This window comes from Tupaia chinensis, unplaced genomic scaffold (assembly GCF_000334495.1).
Source record: "Tupaia chinensis unplaced genomic scaffold, TupChi_1.0 Scaffold139431_1, whole genome shotgun sequence".
In the NCBI taxonomy this organism is placed as follows: domain Eukaryota; kingdom Metazoa; phylum Chordata; class Mammalia; order Scandentia; family Tupaiidae; genus Tupaia; species Tupaia belangeri.
The window spans coordinates 586176-606690 of record NW_006199316.1 but is presented as its reverse complement, the minus strand read 5'-3'; the positions used below and the strand labels follow the sequence as shown (position 1 = coordinate 606690).

The 20515-nt window shown below is 48.5% G+C and overlaps 1 protein-coding gene across 1 annotated transcript in view; it reads left to right on the top strand.

Moving 5' to 3' along the window:
* The window catches only part of CEP164 (centrosomal protein 164), a gene marked incomplete in the record, with an annotated part of 82259 nt that overhangs the window by 14717 nt on the left and 47027 nt on the right, over positions 1 to 20515 (top strand). The window contains 5 exon segments of the mRNA XM_027765688.1: positions 1303 to 1414; positions 11048 to 11249; positions 14213 to 15883; positions 18684 to 18839; positions 19154 to 19282. Of these exon segments, the coding sequence (XP_027621489.1) occupies positions 1303 to 1414; positions 11048 to 11249; positions 14213 to 15883; positions 18684 to 18839; positions 19154 to 19282 (2270 nt within the window).

The following is a 20515-nucleotide window of genomic DNA, read 5'->3' as shown; positions in this document are numbered from 1 at the left end:
TAAAAAAAAAACCCCAAAAAAAAAAAAAAAAAAAAAAAAAAAAAAGAAAAAGGAAAAAAAAAAGAGAGAGAGAGAGAAATAGAGTCTATCCTATACGTATGGCAACACTGACAAAGAAACAGCTGCCTTCCTGGAAGAAAGCTGTGGAAGGTGGGAAGAAGGCTGCCTGGGCATCATCCTCTTTTCAGCTCAGCCCTCTTCCTGCCTCCAGGCAAAATCAGCTGCCGCCTTCTCTCTGATCCTCACCACTCTGAACGTCCTCTGTTGTAGCACGTGGCCCCTGGGTCCTGTTCTTTGTGTGTTTGTTAGGGCCTCAGGGAGCCTAGTCACCTGCAGTCATTCAGTGTGTGTTTATTTATTTTATTTTTTACTGTTTTATTTTTGGAGAGGTTTTCGTTATAGTGTGCACTCACCAGAAAGAGAGAGACAGAGAGACAAAAAGCGAGAAATCTCCCCCCAGGGGGGATGGCCATGCTGCAATCCTTTCTCCTCCATTCTCTTCTCGGGCCCTTGGACATGCATGCACACGCGCCCGGCATGAGTTTAAGCCACCAGGTCTGGGACTTGAACCGTGACTGGCTACATGGGAGACCAGCGACATAGCCATTATGCTAGCTGGTGGTCCCCAGTGTGTGTTTACTGATTGAGTGATGAGTGCCAGGCTTTGCAAACCTTTTTAGACCTTGGGAGAATTTGCTTATGTCCTTCGGGCAGGACTGCCCTGGTGCCGGATGGTTCTGCTTGTGTTCATCGGGCTTCTCCCTAGTGCCCCTGCCAAGATAGAGTCTTGGTTCTACTTTTTTTTTTTTTTTTTTTTCTTTTAAAGAGCTACAGGGCACGTGTACTCGCTGGAGAGACAGAGAGACTGAAAGTGAGAAATGACCCCCCCCCAGGGGGAATGGCCACACTATAATCCATTCTCATCCACTCTCCTTTCAGAATTTTGGGCATGCATGCACATGCGTCTGGCACGAGTTTCAAGCCACTAGGTCCAGGACTCAAACCAAAGTTGGTCCAGTGTTGTAGCCATAACGTCCCTTCTGGTCTTGGTTTTACTTTCCCCCTTTGTTATACTTCCTTGGAGTATGGAGATAGCAGCCTTTGATTCAGTCCTGCCATTATAAATTGCAACTTAAGGAAATAGTTGTAATGCTTACTGTTTGTGTTTAGAGAAATGCTACATACTCACAGAGAGAAATCTAGTAAGCTAAGGCAGAATAGAAAAAAGGTCAGCTGTGATGTTTTTCTTCTTTCCCCTCCCTCAACTCCCTTACCTTCTCACCTTCCTGCCTCTCCTTGCAGAAATTCTTGAATTTGCCAGAGAGATTGGTATCGATCCCATCAAGGAACCAGAACTGATGTGGCTGGCACGGGAGGGCATCGTGGCCCCACTGCCTGCAGAGTGGAAGCCCTGGTAAGTGAGCAGGCGTGTGACCCACTGGCTGGGCCCCATCCAGGGCAGAGGGAAGCTCGCTGGAGCTTCCCTGCCGTGTTTCCCAGGCCTGTCCTGCATAGTTGAGGACAGAGCGCTGCCGTTTTTCTGCCCGACGTTCCAGTTCTGGCTGGAGCTGACTGGTTAGTGGGGTTCAGTCCTTACATCTTGAGCCACAGGAGCTCCTGCCCTGGGTTGGATCTTTTAGCAGCATCATCTGTTTCGATTTTGTTTTGTTGTTTTACTTGGTTTTTAATTTAATTTAATTTAATTTATTTTTTTAATTTGCAATAGGGCACATGTGCTTGCCTGAAAGGCAGAGAGAAAAAGAGAGAGAGAGGTAAAGTGAGAAAGCACCCCGTGGGGGTGGCAACGCTGCAATCCCTTCTCCATTCTCTCAGGATTTTGGGTGGGCACATATGCACACATGCCCTGTGAGTTTTCCAAGCGGCCAGATCCGGGCCTCAAACCTCACAGTTGGCCATGTGGGGGGTCCTCCTGTCTTAACTACCAAACTACCTAGCTGGCCCTGTTTCAGGTGTTTAAAATAATTTTTTTTAAATAATTATTTTATTGGGACCAGCAGTTGGTGTAATGGCTATGTCACTGGACTCCCATGTAGTCGATCACCGTTCGAATCCTGGACCCAGCAACTTAAACTCACGCTGGGTGCGTGTGCGTGCATGCCCAAGATCCTGAGAGGAGAATGGAGGAGAAGGGATGGCATAGCCATCCCCCCTGGGGGGCGATTTCTCGCTTTCTGTCTCTCTGTCTCTCTCTGCCTTTCTGGTGAGCGCACGTGCCCTGTAGCAAAAACCTTTCCAAAAAAAGAAAAAATAATAAAACAAAAAAAAGAATTATTTAATTTCCTTCCTTCCTGCCTGCCTGCCTGCCTTTCTTTCCTTCCTTCCTTATTTACTTATTTATTTAAATTTGACCAGAGAGGGACAGAGTGAGAGAGAGGGAAAGTGAGAAAGCAAGCAGGCAGGTGCGAGACTTGAACCATGGTCAGCCATGTGGGAGTCCAGCGCCCTTAACCACCATGCCACCAGCCAGCCCTCCAATTTTTTTTTTCCCCAAAGAGTACGTGTGCTTGCCAGAGAGCGACAGAAAGAGAAGGGCAGGCGGCAAGGAGGTGTCGTGGTTATCCTTTGCAGACAGATACGAAAAGGGACAAGGGCACCTCCTCCGCACGTCCAGAATAGCTTCTGGTGCTGAGGCATTTGTGGTGAGGCAGCGCGGACTGGCAGAGGCTTCTGTGTCCTTTGGCAACCATGGCTCTGCCGCCCTGTCTGTGTAACCCGCCCCCAGGACGTCGGTGTTCCTGGGTTCATTCAGGTTTTCAGTCTCAGTGAGAGCCCTCTGCGTGGCACGTGGCAAGGAGCCATGTCTCAGGTCATCTCAGGGAAACAGGTCACAGACTGGCCGAGGCAGGGAGCCATGGTCACTGTCCCCCGTCTCCCACCTTCCCAGGGCCGCCCACTCGCGGGGGGCACCGCCCTCCCTTGGCGCACGGCGGCTCTGGTCTCTTTTCCAGCAGGCCCTCGATCTCTTCCCATGCACAGAGCTCTCTGGAGCCACGTCGTCTCCCTACAGTGCGTGGCCACGGTCTTCCTCCTTAGACTAGGGTTTCCCTGTATGTCCTAAACTAGTCCCTGATGTCGAGGGTCCCCTCTGGCTGGCTGTGCAATGCCGGGGACAAGGCGTAGCCATCCTGTTGCCGCCCACACCACTTAGTGTGTCAGCCCGCACTTCAGGATGACAGCGTGGCCTCACTCCCCCCAGGAGTCTAACCCGTTCAGCTTCTTCTCACGCGGCAGGAGCCTCGTTCCCTGCATCTCGGAGCTGCCTTTCCTTGGGCCTCCTCCAGCTCTGCGACATCTCCCTCGTAATCTGTCAGCGCTTCGCAGTGTTTCAGGTGCTGTGGACTCATGGCTGCGGTGGCTCTGTAAGTTTATTGGCTAGTGGCTTCCGTTTCATTTCCAGTACCTGCCCTGACAGAAGGTGGGACCGGCACTGGGCTGCTGCGGGCCGGCCTTGGGCCAGCTGCCTTCCTGTCCCTGTGAGTGGCAGTTAACACTCCCTCATCTTGTTTTTTAGAGAGATTTTTGTTCTAGGGCATTTGTGCTCGCCAGAGAGACAGAAAGAGGCTGAGAGACAGAAGATGAGAAATCACCCTGCAAGGAGGATGGTCAGTCCCTTCTTTATTCTCCTCTTGTGATTTGGGACACACACGTTCCCAGTGTGTTTCAAGCCGCCAGGTCTGGGACCTGAACCGCAGTCGACCATGTGGGAGTCCAATGACATTACCATTACACCACCTGCTGGTCCCAGCCCCTCACTTTTAAATATAGCATTAGTAAGGAGCTGGCAGGTGGCATGATGGGTAAGGTGCTGGACTCCCACACAGCCGACTGTGGTTCAAGTCCTAGACCTGGCGGCTTGCTTTCTCACTTTCTCTCTCTCTTTGTCTCACTCTGGTGAGCACACATGCAAATTAAATAATAATAATAATAATGATAATGATAATAAATGTAAATAAAATCAATAATTTAAAAAATTAGTCATTAAACCTGTGTGTACATGCTATGTTTTGCTCTGTTCCCAAAGGTAAATACTGTCAATTTGTAGTTCCTTCCAGGTGTTTTAAACACGTGAAAGGCTTTTTTTTTTAGACATATTTTTTGCTATAGGACATGTGTGCTTGCTGGAGAGAAGGAGAGACAGAAAGTGAGAAATCACCTCCCGGGGGGATGGCTATACTGTAACCCCTTCTCCTCATTCTCCTCTAGGGATTTTGGGCATGCACACACAAGTGCCTGATGTCTACTAAGTGAGAGTCCAGCAATGTAACCCTTTACACCATCTGCTGGTCCCTAAGGGTTGTTTTTTTAAAAACATAAGTGCTGTATTTTTTTTTTTTTGAGAGTTTTTTTTTCGCTATAGGGCACGTGCGCTCGCCAGACAGAGACATAGAGACAGAAAGCGAGAAATCATCCCCCAGGGAGGATGGTCACGCCGCAATCCCTTCTCCATTCTCCTCTCGGTATCCTGGGCCCACACGCACACGCTCCCGGTGTGAGTTTTAAGCCACCGGGTCCGGGACGTGAACCGCGGTCAACTACGTGGGAGTCCAGCGACATAGCCATTACGCTAACTGCTGGTTCCCCATAAGTGTTGTATTATGTATACTATTCTCATGGCAGTATGTGTATGTCTGCCTTCCTCTTTTTTTTTTTTTTTGCCATAGGGTGCGTGCATTCACTGGAGGAGAGACAGAGAGGAGAGTAAGGAATCACCCCTCAGGGAGAATGACCATACTGCAGTCACTTCTCTTCCTGGGATTTTAGGCATGTGCACATGTATGCCCTGCCTGATTTTCAAGCTTCCAGCTCCGGGACTTGAACCGTGATTGGCCATGTGGGGATCCAGTGCCTTAACCACTACACCACCTGCTGGTCCCCTATTTCACTCTTTTATCAGCTGTATACTTTTCTTACATAGAGGTACCACAATTTAAATAAGTTTTTATTTAACTACTCTTATGTTGAAAGACACTTAAATGTTCTCAAACTGATCATGTCTGTGAGAGTCTATTTCTGGATCCTGTGACCTCTTCTACTGATTTTTTTTTTGTCTATGAGTACCATTCTGCCTTTTTAAAAAATAAATTATTTTATTTCACCTTCTTTCTTTCTTTCTTTTCTTTCTTTTCTTTCTTTATATTTGACCGGAGAGTGACAGAGAGGAGAAAGAGAGAGAGAGAGAAAGCTAGCTGCCAGGTCTGGGACTCGAACCGTGGTTAGTCATGTGGGAGTCCAGTGCCCCTCACCACCATGCCACCTGCTGGCCCCCATTCTGTCTTGATTACTGTTGTTTTATAGTAAATCTTGAAATCATTTAGGGTAAATCCTTCAACTTTGTTCTCCATTTTCAAAATCATATTTGAGGCCTTTTCTAACTCCATGTAAACTTTGGAAATACTGAGTTGTTGGAAAAGTTGTGATATATCTTTCTATGTTTTTCTGTGCAAAAATGCGTCATGACTTTTCCAATGACCCAATAGCTTGTTCGTTTCCTATTAGGATTTGGATGGGATTGTGTTGAATCTGTAAATTAATCTAGGGAGACTTTACATCTTAAATAGTACTACGCCTTTCCCACGAACGTGGTTAATTTCCGTTTATTCAGGTTTTCTTTACCATCTCCGAAAAATGTTCTGCTGTTTATAATGTTCATGTCTTGCCCATCTTTCATCAGCTTCATCCCTATTCACTGCATATTTGATGTTTCTGTAAATGGCATATTTTAAAATTTCAATTAAAAAATTGCTGTAGGGTGCATGTGCTGGCTGGAGAGAGAAAGACAGAGAGAGAGAGAGAGAGATAACCCTAAGGGATGGCCTCACTACAAACTCTTCTCTTCCATTCTCCTCCCAGGATTCAAGACAGCCATACACATGTGCTTGGTGTGATTTTCAAACTACTGGGTCTGGGATTTGAACCGTGGGATCATGTGGGATCTAGCTATCTTTATCTCTGTACCACCTGCTGGACTGCCAGGGTTTTTTTGTTGTTGTTTGTTTTTTGTTTTCATGTTTTGGGGTTTATTTCTGGATTCTCTATAATGTCTCATTGATCTGTATGTCTATTGCTGTGCCAGTACCATGCTGTTTTGATTATCTTAGCTTTGTAATATATTTGGAGGTCAGGTAGTGAAATGCCTCCTACTTTATTCTTTTTACGTAGTAGTGCTTTGGTGATATGGGGCCTTTAATGATAAAGGCCAGATAAAGTTTATGATTTTCTTTTTCTGCTTATGTAAAGAATAGCTCTGGTAATTTGATCAGAATTGCATTAAATTTGTAAGTTGATTTGGGTAGAACTGGCATTTTGATTATATTGATTCTTTTAATCCAAGAACACAGGATATCTTTTCTCTCTTTCTTTTTTTTTTGGTCCTATTCAATTCTTTTTTCATTTTTCCTTGTAGAGGTCTTTCACGTCTTTGGTTAGGTTTACTCCTAGATATTTTATTATTTTTGTAGCTATTGTAAATGTCTGCCAGTCTCTCATCTCTTCATTTTGATGCTTTCTTTTATCATATGGAAGTTAAACTATTTTTTTTTTGTGGGCCAGCAGGTGGTGTGGAGGTTAAGGTCCTGGATCCCACATGACTGTGCGGTTCAAGTCCCAGACATGGCAGTTGAAAATCACGGCTGGTGCTTGTGTGCACATGCCCCAAACCCCAAGACAAGAATGGGGAAGGAATTGCAGTGTGATCATTTCCTGTGTGTGATTTTTCTCTTTTACTCTCTTTCTTTCTTCTCTCTGGTGGGCACATGTGGCCTATACCTAAAAACTGAAACTGAAAAAAAAAAAATGTTTTTCTTTTTTTGGTAGTAAAATATATATAACATAAAACTTGCCATTTTAGCCATTTTCAGGTATTCAGCTCAATGGCCCTAAGTACATTCATAATACTGTGGTGGGTGGATCACTACCGTCCGTCCCAGAATTTACCATCTTCCTAAACCGAAACCTGTCCCACTCAACAATAATTCTCTTTTTCCCTCTCCCCAGTTTCTGGCAAATAGCATTCTACTTTCTGCCTCTATGAATTGGCCCATTCTAGGTGTTTTATATGAGTAGAATCATAAAACACTTGTCCTTTAGTGTGTGACTTCTTTTACTTAACATAGTGTCTTTAGGGCACATCCATGTTGTAGTGTGTGACAGAATTTATTAATAGAATTCAGAACTAATAGAGACAGATCTAATTCATTCTTAAGACTGGGACCAGCAGTTAGTGTAATGGCTATGTCGCTGACTCCCATGTAGTCAACTGTTGTTTGAGTCCTGGACCTGGCGGCTTAAACTAATGCCAGGTGCACGTGCGTGCATGCCCAAGATCCCGAGAGGAGAAGGGATTGTGGCATGGCTATCCCCCCCCCGGGGGATGATTTCTCGCTTTCTGTCTGTCTTTCTGGCGAGCACATGCGCCCTATAGCAAAAATCTCTCCAAAAAAAAGAAAAAAAAAAAAAAAAAAGACTGAGAAATACTGCCTTGTAGGGGCCAGCAGGTGGCGTAATGGTTACGTTGCTGGACTCCCATGTAGTCAACTGTTGTTTGAGTCCTGGACCTGGCGGCTTAAAACTGAACGCCAGGTGCATGTGCATGCATGCACAAAATCCTGAGAAGAGAGTGGAGGGGAAGGGATTGCAGCGTGGCCATCCCCCCTGGGTGGTCATTTCTCGCTTCTGTCTCTCTGTCTCTCTCTGTCTTTCTGGCAAGTGCACACTCCCTTACCAAAATTTCTCTAACAAAAAAATACTGCATCGTATGTATAATCTGCATTCTGTCTATTCATCGTCAATGAACGACTGGGATATTTTCACCTTTCGGCTGCTGTGAACATGGACTTGTAAATATCTATTTGAGTCCCTGCTCAGTTCATTTGGGTGTATCCCCAGAAATGGAATTACTGGGTCATCGTTTAATTATTATTATTATTTTGAGGTGCTGCTATGCTGTTTTTCACAGTGGCTGTACCATTTTATTTTTTAATTTTTATTTATTTATTTTTAATAGGTTTTCGCTGTAGGGCACATGCGCTCGCCAGACAGACAGAGAGAGACATAGAGACAGAAAGCGAGAAATCATCCCCCGGGGGGATGGTCACGCCGTAATCCCTTCTCCTCCATTCTCCTCTCGGGATCTTGGGCACGCACGCACACGCGCCCGGCGTGAGTTCTAAGCCACTGGGTCCGGGACTCAAACCGTTGTTGACTACGTGGGAATCCAGCGACATAGCCATTACGCTAACTGCTGGTTCCCTGTACCATTTTACATTCTCACCATCAGTTTGTAAGGTTTTCTTTTCTTTTTTTTTAATATTTAACTTTATTTATTATTATATCATTATTATTTTCCAGTTTGATCAGAGAGAGAGAGAGGAAGTTGGAAAGCAAGCCACCATGTCCGAGACTTGAACCATGGTCGGCCATGTGGGAATCCAGCACCTTTAACTACCATGCCACTTCCTGGCCCCCAGGTTTTCTTTTCTTTGAGAGATTTTTGCTATAGGATGAGAGAGAGAGAGAGAGAGAGAGAGATCACACCCCTTGGGGGGATGGTCACACCACAGTCCCTTCTCCATTCTCCTGTTGGGCCTGCACACATGGCACCCGGCATGAGTTTCAAGCTGCTGGGTCTGGGACTTGAACCACAGTCAGCCATGTGGGAGTCCAGCACCCTAACCACCACCACACCACCCGCTGGCCCTCTAAGGTTTTCAATTTCTTCATATCCTTGCTAGTACTTGTTATTTTCTGTTTTCTTTTCTTTTCTTTTTTTAAGAGTTTTTTTTGTCTTAGAGCATGTGCACTTGCCAGAGAAAGAGAGAGACAGGAAACGTGAGAAATCATCTCCCAAGAGAGATGGCCATGCCACAATCCCTTCTCCTCCATTCTCCTCCTGGGATCTTGGGCACACATGCATATGTGCCCAGTGTGAGTTTCAAGCCGCAGACCCAGGACTGAAACTGCAGTCAGCCATGTGGAAGTCCAGTGGCTTAACCAGTATGCCGTCTGCAGGCCCCAGTTTCTGGGTTTTGGATCACAGCCAGGCTGATGAGTGTGAAGTGGTGTTACATTGTAGTTTCAATTTGCATTTCCCTACTGTTTAGTGATATAGAATATCTTTTCTTATCTGTATTATTTGAATTTCTTCTATTGTTCTTTTTCAATGCTGGTATTTTCCTTTCTATTTATGTTCATTTTCTCTTTTATTCAAATTGAGATTCAGCTTGTCAAGTTTCATAAAGAACTTGATTGCAATCGTATCGGAGTTACAGATTAATTTGAGGACTTTTGGCATCTTTGCAGACTTGAGTTCTAATCAGAAGCATGGAGTGCCTCTCCCATGGTATTTTTTTTCCCCCTGACTGTTTATAAAGCTTTATGAAGATTTTGTCCAGTTTAGATTTATTCTTGGGTACATTATCATTTTTATTACTGTTGCGAATGGGATTCTTTTTTCTATTAACAATCCTAATAGGTTATTGCTAATAGGGAATGGGGCTCCAGCAGGTGGCGTGGTGGTTAAGTCACTGGACTCCCACATGGCTGACTAGAATTTAGGCCTCAAACCTAGCAGCTCAAAAATTATGCCAGGCACATGTGCGTACGTGCCCAAAATCCCGAGAGGAGACTGGAGGAGAAGGGATAGCAGCTTGGCCATCTCCCCTAGTGTGATTTCTTACTTTCTCTTTCTCTGCCTTTCTCTCTGGCGAGCATGGACATTCTCTGGCAAAAATAACGAACCAACTAATCCCCCCCCAATAGTGGCTGGGACAAGTGGTCTACTTTGGGCTTGTTCATGCTGAAACTGATTTCTAAAATACACATCCTTTTGTTTACCATCGTCCTCCCCTAGCTTGGATTATAACTTCTTACAAATCAAGCGTGTTCTACAAGTCCAGAACTTTAAAAAAAAAGTTAAGTTTTTTAAAGGTTGACTTATTTTTAATTTTATTTATTATCGCCATTCTTCAGTTTTGACCAGAGAGAGATAGACAGAGAGAAATGAGAGTGAGAAAGCAAGCCACTGGGTCCAGGACTTGAACTGTGGTCCTGTGGTCAGCCATGCGTGAGTCCAGTGTCTCAGCCACCATGCCACCTGCTGGCCCCACTGTTTTTTCATTTTATTTTTCTTTCTTTTTTTTTTTTTTTTTTTTTTGAGAGGTTTACCGCTATAGGGCACGTGCGCTTGCCAGACAGAGAGAGACATAGAGACAGAACGCGAGAAATCGCCCCCCAGGGGGGAGGGTCACGCCGCAATCCCTTCTCCTCCATTCTCCTCTCAGGATTTTGGGCATGCACGCACACGCACCCGGCGTGAGTTCTAAGCCGCCGGGTCCGGGACGCGAACCGCAGTCAATTACGTGGGAATCCAGCAACATAGCCATTACGCTAACTGCTGGTTCCCATAAATACATAATTCTTAAAAAGAAAAAAAAAAAAGAAAGAAAAATAAAATGAAAAAACAGGGGCCCCAGCAGGTGGCATGGTGGCTGAGACACTGGACTCACGCATGGCTGACCACAGGACCACAGTTCAAGTCCTGGACCCTGGTGGCTTAACACTCAGGCTGGGCATGGTGCATGTGCCCAAGATCCTGAGAGGAAAATGGAGGAGAAGGGATTGCGGTGTGGACATCCCCTGGGAGGTGATTTCTTGTTTTCTGTCTCTCTGTTGAGTGCACGTGCCCTATAGCAAAAACATCTCTCTCTAAAAAAAAGGATTATTTATTAATTTAATTTTATTTGTGATTATCATTTTTTAATTTGACCCGAGGAAGACAGAGAGAAAGGGAAAGTGAGAAAGCAAGCTGTCAGGTCTGGGACTCGAACTGCAGTCAACTATGTGTGGGAGTCCAGTGCCTTAACTATCACCCCCCCTGCCGGTCTCCTGCTCTACTCTGATCTGTTCTCTCATCTCTGTCTCTCATTCCTCCATCTGTTATTCCTCCCTGTACATCTTCTTTTCCTTTTTGTCCCCCTGAGTAGCTTTGGACCTGAGTAGGGACTAACTTCTGAATTCCGTTCATCCCTAGCCAAGACATCACGGGTGATATCTACTATTTCAACTTCGCCAATGGGCAGTCCATGTGGGACCATCCTTGTGACGAACACTATCGGAACTTGGTCATCCAAGAGCGCGGGAAGCTGTCGGCTTCTGGGACCACTAAGAAGAAGGACAAGAAAAAGAAAAAAGACAAGAAAGACAAGGACAAAGAGGCCTCCCAAGATCCTGTGGTGAGTCAGCGGGTGCCAGTTCCCAGAGAGGCCCGGGCTTGGAGGGAATCGGGGACCCTAGGTTAAGAATAACAGCAGTAACCCTACAGTCAGTTCTTGGTGACCCATGGCCTGAATTTTGCCTGTCCCCTGGCAGATTTTCCTCTCAGCTTCCAGGAGTCATTTGCCTTTTCTAGACAGTGTCTTTTTCCACCGTGGGAAGCAGCCGTGCCACACAGGGATTGGCGAGGAGCGTCCTGTGGAGGACGGCATTCTGCAGTAGTAATATTACAGTGTCACGGTGTCTGCTGCATGGGAGAGTGGGGCACGAAGCAGTTGGTGAGGCCAGGGACCTTAGAGGAGCAGAATGTCCTTTCTCATCATGCACAGACTTCTCCTGTAGGTTTATTTGTCTTAAAGTGGCATGAATATCTAGATGTTGGATATAGCCATAATCCTTCAGGATTCAAAAGGAAAACCTTGACCTTTTTTTCTTTCTTTTTTTTTTTTAAGAGAGGTTTTTGCTATAGGGCGTGTGCGCTTTTCAGAAAGATAGAGAGACAGAAAGCGAGAAATCAGCCCCCAGGGGGGATGGCCACACCACAATCCCTTCTCCTCCACTGTCCTCTCGGGATCTTGGGCACGCATGCACATGTGCCGTGCGTGAGTTTAAGCCACCGGGTCCGAGACTTGAACCGTGGTCGACTACATGGGAGTCCAGCGACATAGCCATTATGCTAACTGCTGGTCCCTCTTTTCTTTCTTTCTTTTTTTTTAAAGATTTTACTACAGGACATATGTGCTTGTCAGAGAGACAGAGGGAGACAGTGAGAGGGAAAAGTCACCCCCAGGGCTGATAGCTATGATACAATCCCTTCTCCTCCTGGGATTTTGACCTGCATGCCCATTTGCCCGGTGTGAGTTTCAAGCTGCTGGGTCCAGGACTTGAACTGTGGGCAGCCATCTAGGAGTCCCGCACCTTAACCACTGTGCCACCTGCTGGTGCTTTATAGACTGCCGTGGATTGTCTTCCTTGCTAGCGTCCTCAGTTAGTGGCGAATGACTGACATGAATTGCAGCGTGATCACTCGGTCTCCCGTGCTCCTGTACTCAGCGTTCGAAGAGCTCTTTCCTGTTACTGTTTGTTCATCCCTTTCACATAAGAGGTGGAGTTCATGTTACAGTGAAGGAGCTAAGGCTTGGAGCCTGCTGAAGCGGGGCCCAGGCTCTCCCAGACGCTGCTGGTGCAGAGGAGCCAGGCCGCCTGCGCATCCTCAGTGTGGGGCGGATGGGGTGCTGAGGACAGGGAGGGACAGAGTGTGCAGTCCTGGGAATATCTTTCTAGCCCTCTCGGTGCTCCGGTTGTTTTTGTCTTTGGTTTATTGTCTTTATCCTCCACCAGAACCCGGTGCTTGCTTCTCAGTGACGATTTCATCCACCATCTCTATGGTGTCAATTTTAGCTTTAAAGGGCTGTTGATGAATAATACTTAGGTTAGAAAAACCTGTCCAAGCTGTACAGATACTTCTCCCGCCCCGTTTCCCGCATAGTCTCACGGTTCTGAGAAACAAGGTCACAAGCCTGTTCCTCAGGTAGAGAGAAGCGGACAGATAATTCCCAAGTAGGATGAGTTTCTATCTTTCTTTTATTTTTGTTTTTAGGAAGTTTTTGCCATTGGGTGTGTGTGCTTGCTGGAGAGAGATAGAAAGACAGAGATAGTGAGAGGGAAGGTGAGAAATCACCCCGCTGGGGGGATGGCCACATCATAATTCTTTCTCCTCCATTCTCCTCCTGGGATCTTGGACACCCACACATATGCCAAATGATTTTCAAACCACCAGGTCTGGGATTCGAACTGTGTTCGTCCATGTGGGAGTCCAGCTACATAACTACTACACCATCTGCTAGCCCCTGAGGATGAGTTTCTAATATCATGTGTTTGAGTGACCAAAGGTGGCGAGTGGACTTTTCACTAGCCCAGGATTGTTTGAAATGATGATCAGTCACCAGGCAGGCTCTGGTGTGCTTAGAGGCGGGAGAGGGACTGAAATGCGGGTCCTAGAGTAGAGGATTGGGGAACAGGCTGAGTTCCAAGTGTGTGCCTGAGTTCCTGGAGCTTCCTGTTGACAAAGGGCTCCTTCTGTGGCTTCAGGGAATGAGGATGATCGAACAACCCCAGGGCAGTGCTTTAAACTTGAGTTTGTCCAGAGGACTAGCCTGAACCAGGTGGAAGACCTGGACTCCAGGGGTCTGGACTCTCTGGCGTCCCAGACTCAAAGCTGGGTGGTGGCCTGTGTGCATGTTGGCAGGGTGACTGTTGTGTTGAGGTTTTCTTCTGACCCTGGGGTTCTATGACTATAGGTATTTCTCAAGCAGCATCAACTCGTGCCTTTGGTGGGAGACACTGAACAGTTTCTAGGCTCAGGTTGCCGGTTGCTTCCTCTCTTCTCTCTTTCTTAGAACCTTTCTGGGACTCCTTGAGGTTGGTGGGTTTTATGAAATGAACCAATGACAGAATCTGAGAGCCGGATAGGGTACCTTAGGAATAACCTAGTTGGCAGTTTTCAGATTTTTATTAGCAATGAAGTGCTATCTTCATTTCCTCTGTGGAGGCCCAATTTATAACAAAAGAAATGGAGCTGCCCTGGTTGAATGTGGGGTATGGGTCTGGGCACCCCTTTCTGTGTTACTTGCACACGAGAGCCCGCCTTCCCCACCTCCAGGTCCTGGGCCCCAGGGTTCCTGGAACAAGGTTTGCAAGCAATCGATCTAGTCCAGCCTCTTTATAAATAAGGAAACTGGAGCCCAGAAAAGAACATCTTTCCAGCCTGGAGGAGTTTTCAGTTTTTCTTTCTGCTTCGCTTTGTGTTTTACTTTAAACGGAGGGTGGGTTTCTGCTGAGGGCTCGCCAAGGGCTGAGGCAGCAAGTGTAAATCAGAAGTGCTTTGTCTCCGTTTTCTCTGCATGTTCCCATGCCCGTCTAGGAAACCCAGCCCGAGCAGGGGCTTCTGCTGCCTTCCTCTTGTCTCCGCGGCCCCTCCCCTCTCCCAGTACCTGGGCCTGCTGATCTGGACCTAGACCAAGAGATGCAGGCTAGAAGCGAGGGCTCTTTTAAGAAAGCCAAGAGCCCATGTGCGCTGGGTGACACCCCCTGGCCTCTCGTAGGGGGCCTCCCCAGCAAGCTGCAGCCACTCTCCAAATGCCAAGCCTCCCGAACCCACCAGATCATTGCCGACGTGGAGAAAATCTTAGGCAGGACTTCAGCCCAATGCAGGACAGAGCTAGGTGATCAGCAAGGTCTGGAGACGCCCCAGAAGGCGACAGAGAAAGTCTACCTGGGGTCTTCAGACCCTGAAATAGAAGAACTGGAAATGAGGAGCAGACAGCAGAAGCCTGATGCTCTGAACCCTCAGAACGCTGAAGGCCCTCTCCAGCAGGGGCAAGATGTGTCAGCAGGCAGAAGCCAGGCCCCTGCCCACTCAAAGCTTTCTGAGACCATTAAGGGCCCGCTGAAAGGGGAGCAGCGTGGCCCCGGCATAGCCAAGCTGAGCTCCACTGGGCCCGGGGGTGACAAGAGCCAGAGCCCCATTCCCTTGACATCCCTTGAGGAGGAGCCTTCCCTGTCCCCTTGTTCCTCTGACCACCTGCTGCTTACCAGGAAGGGCAAGCTGTTCCCGTTAGATAGCAGCCCAGCTGCCGACCTGAGCTTGCAGGACGTCCTTGGGGAAGGTGGGATCATGGGCAGGGGAAGGAGAAGGAGAGAGCCACCAGGACTGTGGATGGGACAGGTCTCCCAGCTTGTCAACAAGGATACACCAAAGAGCTGCAAGCAGACAGAGCCCAGTGACCCTGAGGCTCCAGGGTACTCAGCTGAAGAACTGCCTCAGGGACTCTCCCTAATACCACCTGAAACCCTGGCATCAGGACCAGCTCAGAATTCCCCCTTAGGGAGTGCCTCTAGCGAGAAGAGACAGGCCCCAGTGTCTCCACAGCCCACAGATGAGGGTGGGAAGCCTGGAGTGTCCAGGTCTGGCTCAGAGGGCAGCAGCAGCAGCCGCTGCAGCAGCGTGACCTGTTACCCGGGCTCTCGGATCCTGGGGGAGGCGAACAGCTTCCCTTGGGACCTGCAGAGCTTCCGGAGATCTGAGCAGGGCATGGCACGGACAGGCCTGGGACCCAGAGACCAACACTCCAGCCCCTTCCGAGGTCCCCAGCTGTCCCACACGCAGAGCTCTGCTGAGGAGCAGTCAGAGAGCGAGGACTACTCGGAGGATCAGAGGTTCTACCAGCACATCCTGCAGATGGTCAAGATCTCCAGGCGGCTGGAGGACCTGGGGCTGCCCGAGAGCATGCAGGAGATGCCAGGCCAGGACATCGCCAGCATGGTCTGCTGCATGGCAGCCGAGTCTGCCAGGATGTCTAGTGAGGGTGAGCATGAGGCCGTCAGAGCCATGGAGAGGGACTCCAGGTTTCTGTCTTGGGGGCCGGAGCTGCTGGAGCATCCTCAGGAGGTGGTCTTTGCCCCTGCTGGGCAGGAGGCCTCTCAGCAAGCCCCTTTCCAGCTAAGCAGCAGCCCTCTCAGGCACGAACTAGCCGAGCTGAGCTCCGACAGCGGGCTCGTCACAGAGCCGGGCGCGATGCAGCTTCTTCACCAGGTAGGCTTCTTAGAGAGCTGGCCGAGTGACCTCAGCGAACTGGCAGGGAGGGAACAGGTGGAGTTGGGGTCCTGCTGCGGCCGTCAGGTCTGCTGTCCTGCCATTCACCCTTTCTTGGTAACTGTCAGGCCCTTATCTACCCAGACGGCTCTCTCGTGGATGACTCGCATTTCAGGCTGTTTCTACCCAATCGCCTGCAAGACAGGTCCGAGGGTATTCGTGATGTCCCCTTCCGAGCTCTACCTCGGATTCACGGGTGGGCAGGGTGGCACTGATCCTGGCACTCATGCGGGATATGGGCAGCTCCCTGGGCTCTGGGAAGCCTTTCTCATCAGCCTGTTCTAGAGAGGGGGCCTTCCAGTTGGGCACCCGACTGCACAGCCCTGAATGCTCCCTTCCTGGGGCCCCACAGAGCCAGAGTTAATTCTCTCATGTGGGGCTGAAGCCCGAATCACTCTGCCATCCTGTGAGCTGTCTGCCCCGTGCCTCCCAGGGTCTTCACCAAACCAGATGGATAGCCTGCGTGGGGCTTGTACAAAGAGCATTTGTGACTTCGCTTTCTCCCCTGCTGGGGTTTATCAAAGGACTGGGCTTGCCCTGTCATTCTGACCCTTTGTCCCTTGAAGCAGTCACCATGTTCTTCATTCAGAAAGAGTCGAGTTGGATCAGAGACTATGGGGTCAGTCCGAATCTCCCCACTATTCGGCTGCCGCTGCCCAGCTGGCTTTACCCAGTCGATAGCTCTGGTTCCTAATTGCTGGCGTGCACTGGGTCTCCGTTTGCGCTAATAACTACTGTAGTGCTATAAATATCAGATAAGCTGCAGATTATCCTGGAAGTTTTAATTAGCCCAATGGCAGCAAGTTGATCCGCTCTGAAGGACAACGCCATGCACGGCCCCGTACTCAGAGTTAATGGCCATCTATTGAAGATGATCAGCTAGGAGCCGGGGAGGTGTAATTTCCCCGCTAACTACTGATTTGGTAAAGGCCTGGGAGAACAAAGCCCTCAGCATGCCTGTCTCCCGCCCTCAAGCCCCCAGCATGTTAGCAAATTAGCCATGTTTGGAGTCTGTAATTTTCCATAAATACAGTGTGGGATTTGTGCTTGCTCATACGCTGGGGCTGGTTGGAAGGGCCGAAGCCAGGAGGGGCAGGCCCGCCTTGCTCTCACTTCCCCCGGGAAAAGCTTTCCTGGCCCCTTTTTCTGTCACAACCACCAGGTGGTGTAAAATACTGTTCCAGTGCTAGTCCTGGGTCCCAGTCACCTCCCCGCCCCCTCTGCTGCTCTGACTCTGGGCAGAATTCTTGACCTCACCAGCCTCCTGCTTATGTGGGGACAGGATAATAACAGAACCCGCTTCAGGTGGTCATGAGAGGGACGTGAGACCTTGCATGTCAGTGGCCAGGGCTCGTGGGCCAATTTCGTGTTCATCAGTTCCTTTGATCCCTAACCAAGGTGTTCCACGATAGGACAGGTCGGGGGTCTATAGAGTGGGAGTGGCCCTCATGTCCACTTCAGACGAGGCCCTGCTGGCAGCCCACCCCATGGTCTAGCCCCTCTGCTAAGGCCATGGGTGGGAACATGGGCCATCTGCACTTCATCCTGAACTTCTCTGGGTTCTCCCTTCTCTCTTCAGTCCAAGTGGGATTAGAGAGACTGGATTTTTTTTTTAAAGAATTATTTATTTTATTATTATTATTATTTTTTAATTTGCTCTAGGGCATGTATGCTCACCAGAGAGAGAAGGAAGAGAAAATGAGAAAGCAAGCCGCCAGGTCCGAGACTCGAACTGTGGTCAGCCATGTGGGTGTCCAGTGCCCTAACCACCACACCACCCGCTGGCCCTGGGACTGGCTTTTATGTGTGTATCATTTATACATTTTACATTTGAGATACAATTTTGAAGTGCTCTTTGTAAATTATTCTCAGAATGCCATCCTGGCCTCTGCCTCTGATAAACTCAGGTCAGCGCCATGTGACTCCCTGTATTAGAGCAATCCATGGGCCATGATGGAGCTCCTTGTGTTCATCTCATTTGAGCTTCTCAGGGACAGGGCTGCGTCATCTCCATCCTGCAGATGAGTAAACCGAGACTCTCAGCCTGGATCCCTTCCCTGGTCCTCACGGGCACCAAGTCTCTGACTCCCCCGAGAACAGGGATAAGACAGGCAAGGCTCATTCAGCCACCTGATCCGTGGAGAGGGGGAAGAGTTCCTTCGTTGCTTGTGTGCATTTTTTCATAGTAAATTCCTAACGTTAAAGTAATGCATAGCCCTAGTTTACAAAGGCAGCTGGCAGTCCTAACAGGAATATCATGACATACAGCCATCTTGGCGTGCGGGCCCGCACCCAGCGGCACCCACTTTCTGGCGGCGTTTACTTGCGTCTTCGTAAATAATGTGCTTCGACCGCTTTTTCTTGACTCATCAGTCTGAGCGCCTGTCTATTGAGACTTCTCCTTCTGGCAGATGGGGGCTTTGTCTCTGCAGTCCCCTCCCGCACGCTTCCTCTCCGGCTCCTGAAAGGAGAACAGGACCCTGTGCGGCGTCTGCCAGATGTGAGAGCTGTTTGCTGCGAGGCAGCGCCAGAGCGAGGAGAGTCAGGAAACCAGCCCGTGATTTCTCACACAGTTGGCACGGTGGTAATTTCTGGCTGTTGTGTTTCATTAGCAGCCTCCGAGCGGAGGCGGTTTAAATTTGAGCGGGCAGGATTTAGATGTTTTATTTTTATAGCTGTCTCTGACAGTCTCAGAGCCATGTGGGTCTCGGGTTTGTAACAGATGTGTTCTGTCGCCCAGGCCCTGGGTTCCTCGTTAGCTCCAGTCCACCTTCCCCTTGGGGGCCTGGCCCCTTTACGAGGCCTTGTGGATGCTCCACCCTCTGCTCTCCGTGGACCTCAAAGTGTGATCCTGGCGGGCTCTGCGGCCTCTGGGCAGCTTGGAGAATTCCCGCTGGTAAGTGCTTTCTCTTGTTTTTGGCTATAATCTAGCTGGGCCGAGTGACACCTCCTCACCCGCATATGAATATCGGTTTTGGGCAGTGAGGGGTAGGCCCGTGCCATAGGGACGTTCGTGCTGACCACTCAGTCCATGCAGCCGGGCCAGTAGGAAGTGGAGCCATCAGTGTGAAGTGGAGTTTCCAGGTCAGCTTCCTGGACATGGTGAGACCTACTCAGAGGACATCTGAATAGAGAGCGGCGAGGCTTTCTAAAAGTCACCCCCGAAGTCTTCCTAGTGAGTCTCTTTAACTCTCCTTCTCTTTTATGGAGCCTTCACAGGGTCTCAAGACTTCTGCTTATCCAAAGGGCCTCTTGGGCTCCATCCAGGAGGACAAGAGCCCTCTCAGCCTCTTGGCTTTAGGGGAGGAGACCAATGAGGAGGATGAGAGTGACAACCAGGTAATGATGAGGTTCCGCTCCCTGGCCTGGAAACCTCATTTTAATTTTTCGCAATTTTTTTTTTTTTTTTAACTATTGTAAAATATATGTAACATATTTTGTTATATCTCTGTTACATATAAAATATACATAACATAAACTTTACCATTTAAAATACTACAGTTTGTGGTATTAAACACCTTCCTAGTGTTACACACCCCTCACCACTCTTTCAAGTCTGTCCAGAATTTGTTTCATAATCCCAAATAGAAACTGCACTCATTAAATAGTAACTCCCCTTTCCTACTTCCTCCGGCATGACAGTCTCTGATCTTACTTTTTCTTTTTTTTTTTTTGGAGAGATTTTCACTGTAGGGCGCGTGCACTCGCCAGACAGACAGAGAGAGACATAGAGACAGAAAGCGAGAAATCACCCCCCAGGGGGGATGGTCACGCCGCAATCCCTTCTCCTCCATTCTCCTCTCGGGATCTTGGGCAGGCACACACATGCGCCCGGCGTGAGTTTTAAGCCACCAGGTCCGGGACACGAACCACGGTCGACTACGTGGGAGGCCAGCGACATAGCCATTACGCTAACTGCTGGTTCCCACTTTTTCTTTTTTAAGAAGAGAATTATTTATTTAATCTTATTTATTACTGTTATTTTAAAAATTGACCAGAGAGAGACAGAGAGAGAGGGAAAGTGAGAAAGCCAGCTGGCAGGTCCAGAACTCGAACCGTGGTCAGCCACTGGGAGTCCAGCACTTTAGTCACGACACCGCCTGCCGGCCCCTCCTTTGATCTGCTTTATCTTTCTATGAATGTGCCTATTCAAGGCATGTAAGTGGAATCATACCATATTTTCCTTTTGTGTTTGACTTCTTGCACTTCCCATGTTTTTAAGATTCACGCATGCTGTAACATGTATTAGAACTTCACTCCTGTTTAAGGCTGAGTAATATTCCATCATAGGTCTATACCACGTTTTGTTGGCCTGTTCATCTGCTGATATGTCTGTGGGCCCCTTCCACCTTTGGCTAACCTCTGTGCTATTTGAAAAGTGAGTGAAAATGCTTTTCCAACCACAGCTGCATTTCTTGATCTGTCTGTGTGCCTTCTGGGGCTGATCCAGAAAGCACAACCAATAAAGAGCTTCTCGACCACTTGCCTGACACCAAGCATTGTTCACACTTTATTTTTTATTTTCAGCTTTTGTTATACGGCATGGGTACTTTGCCAGAGAGATGGAGAGGG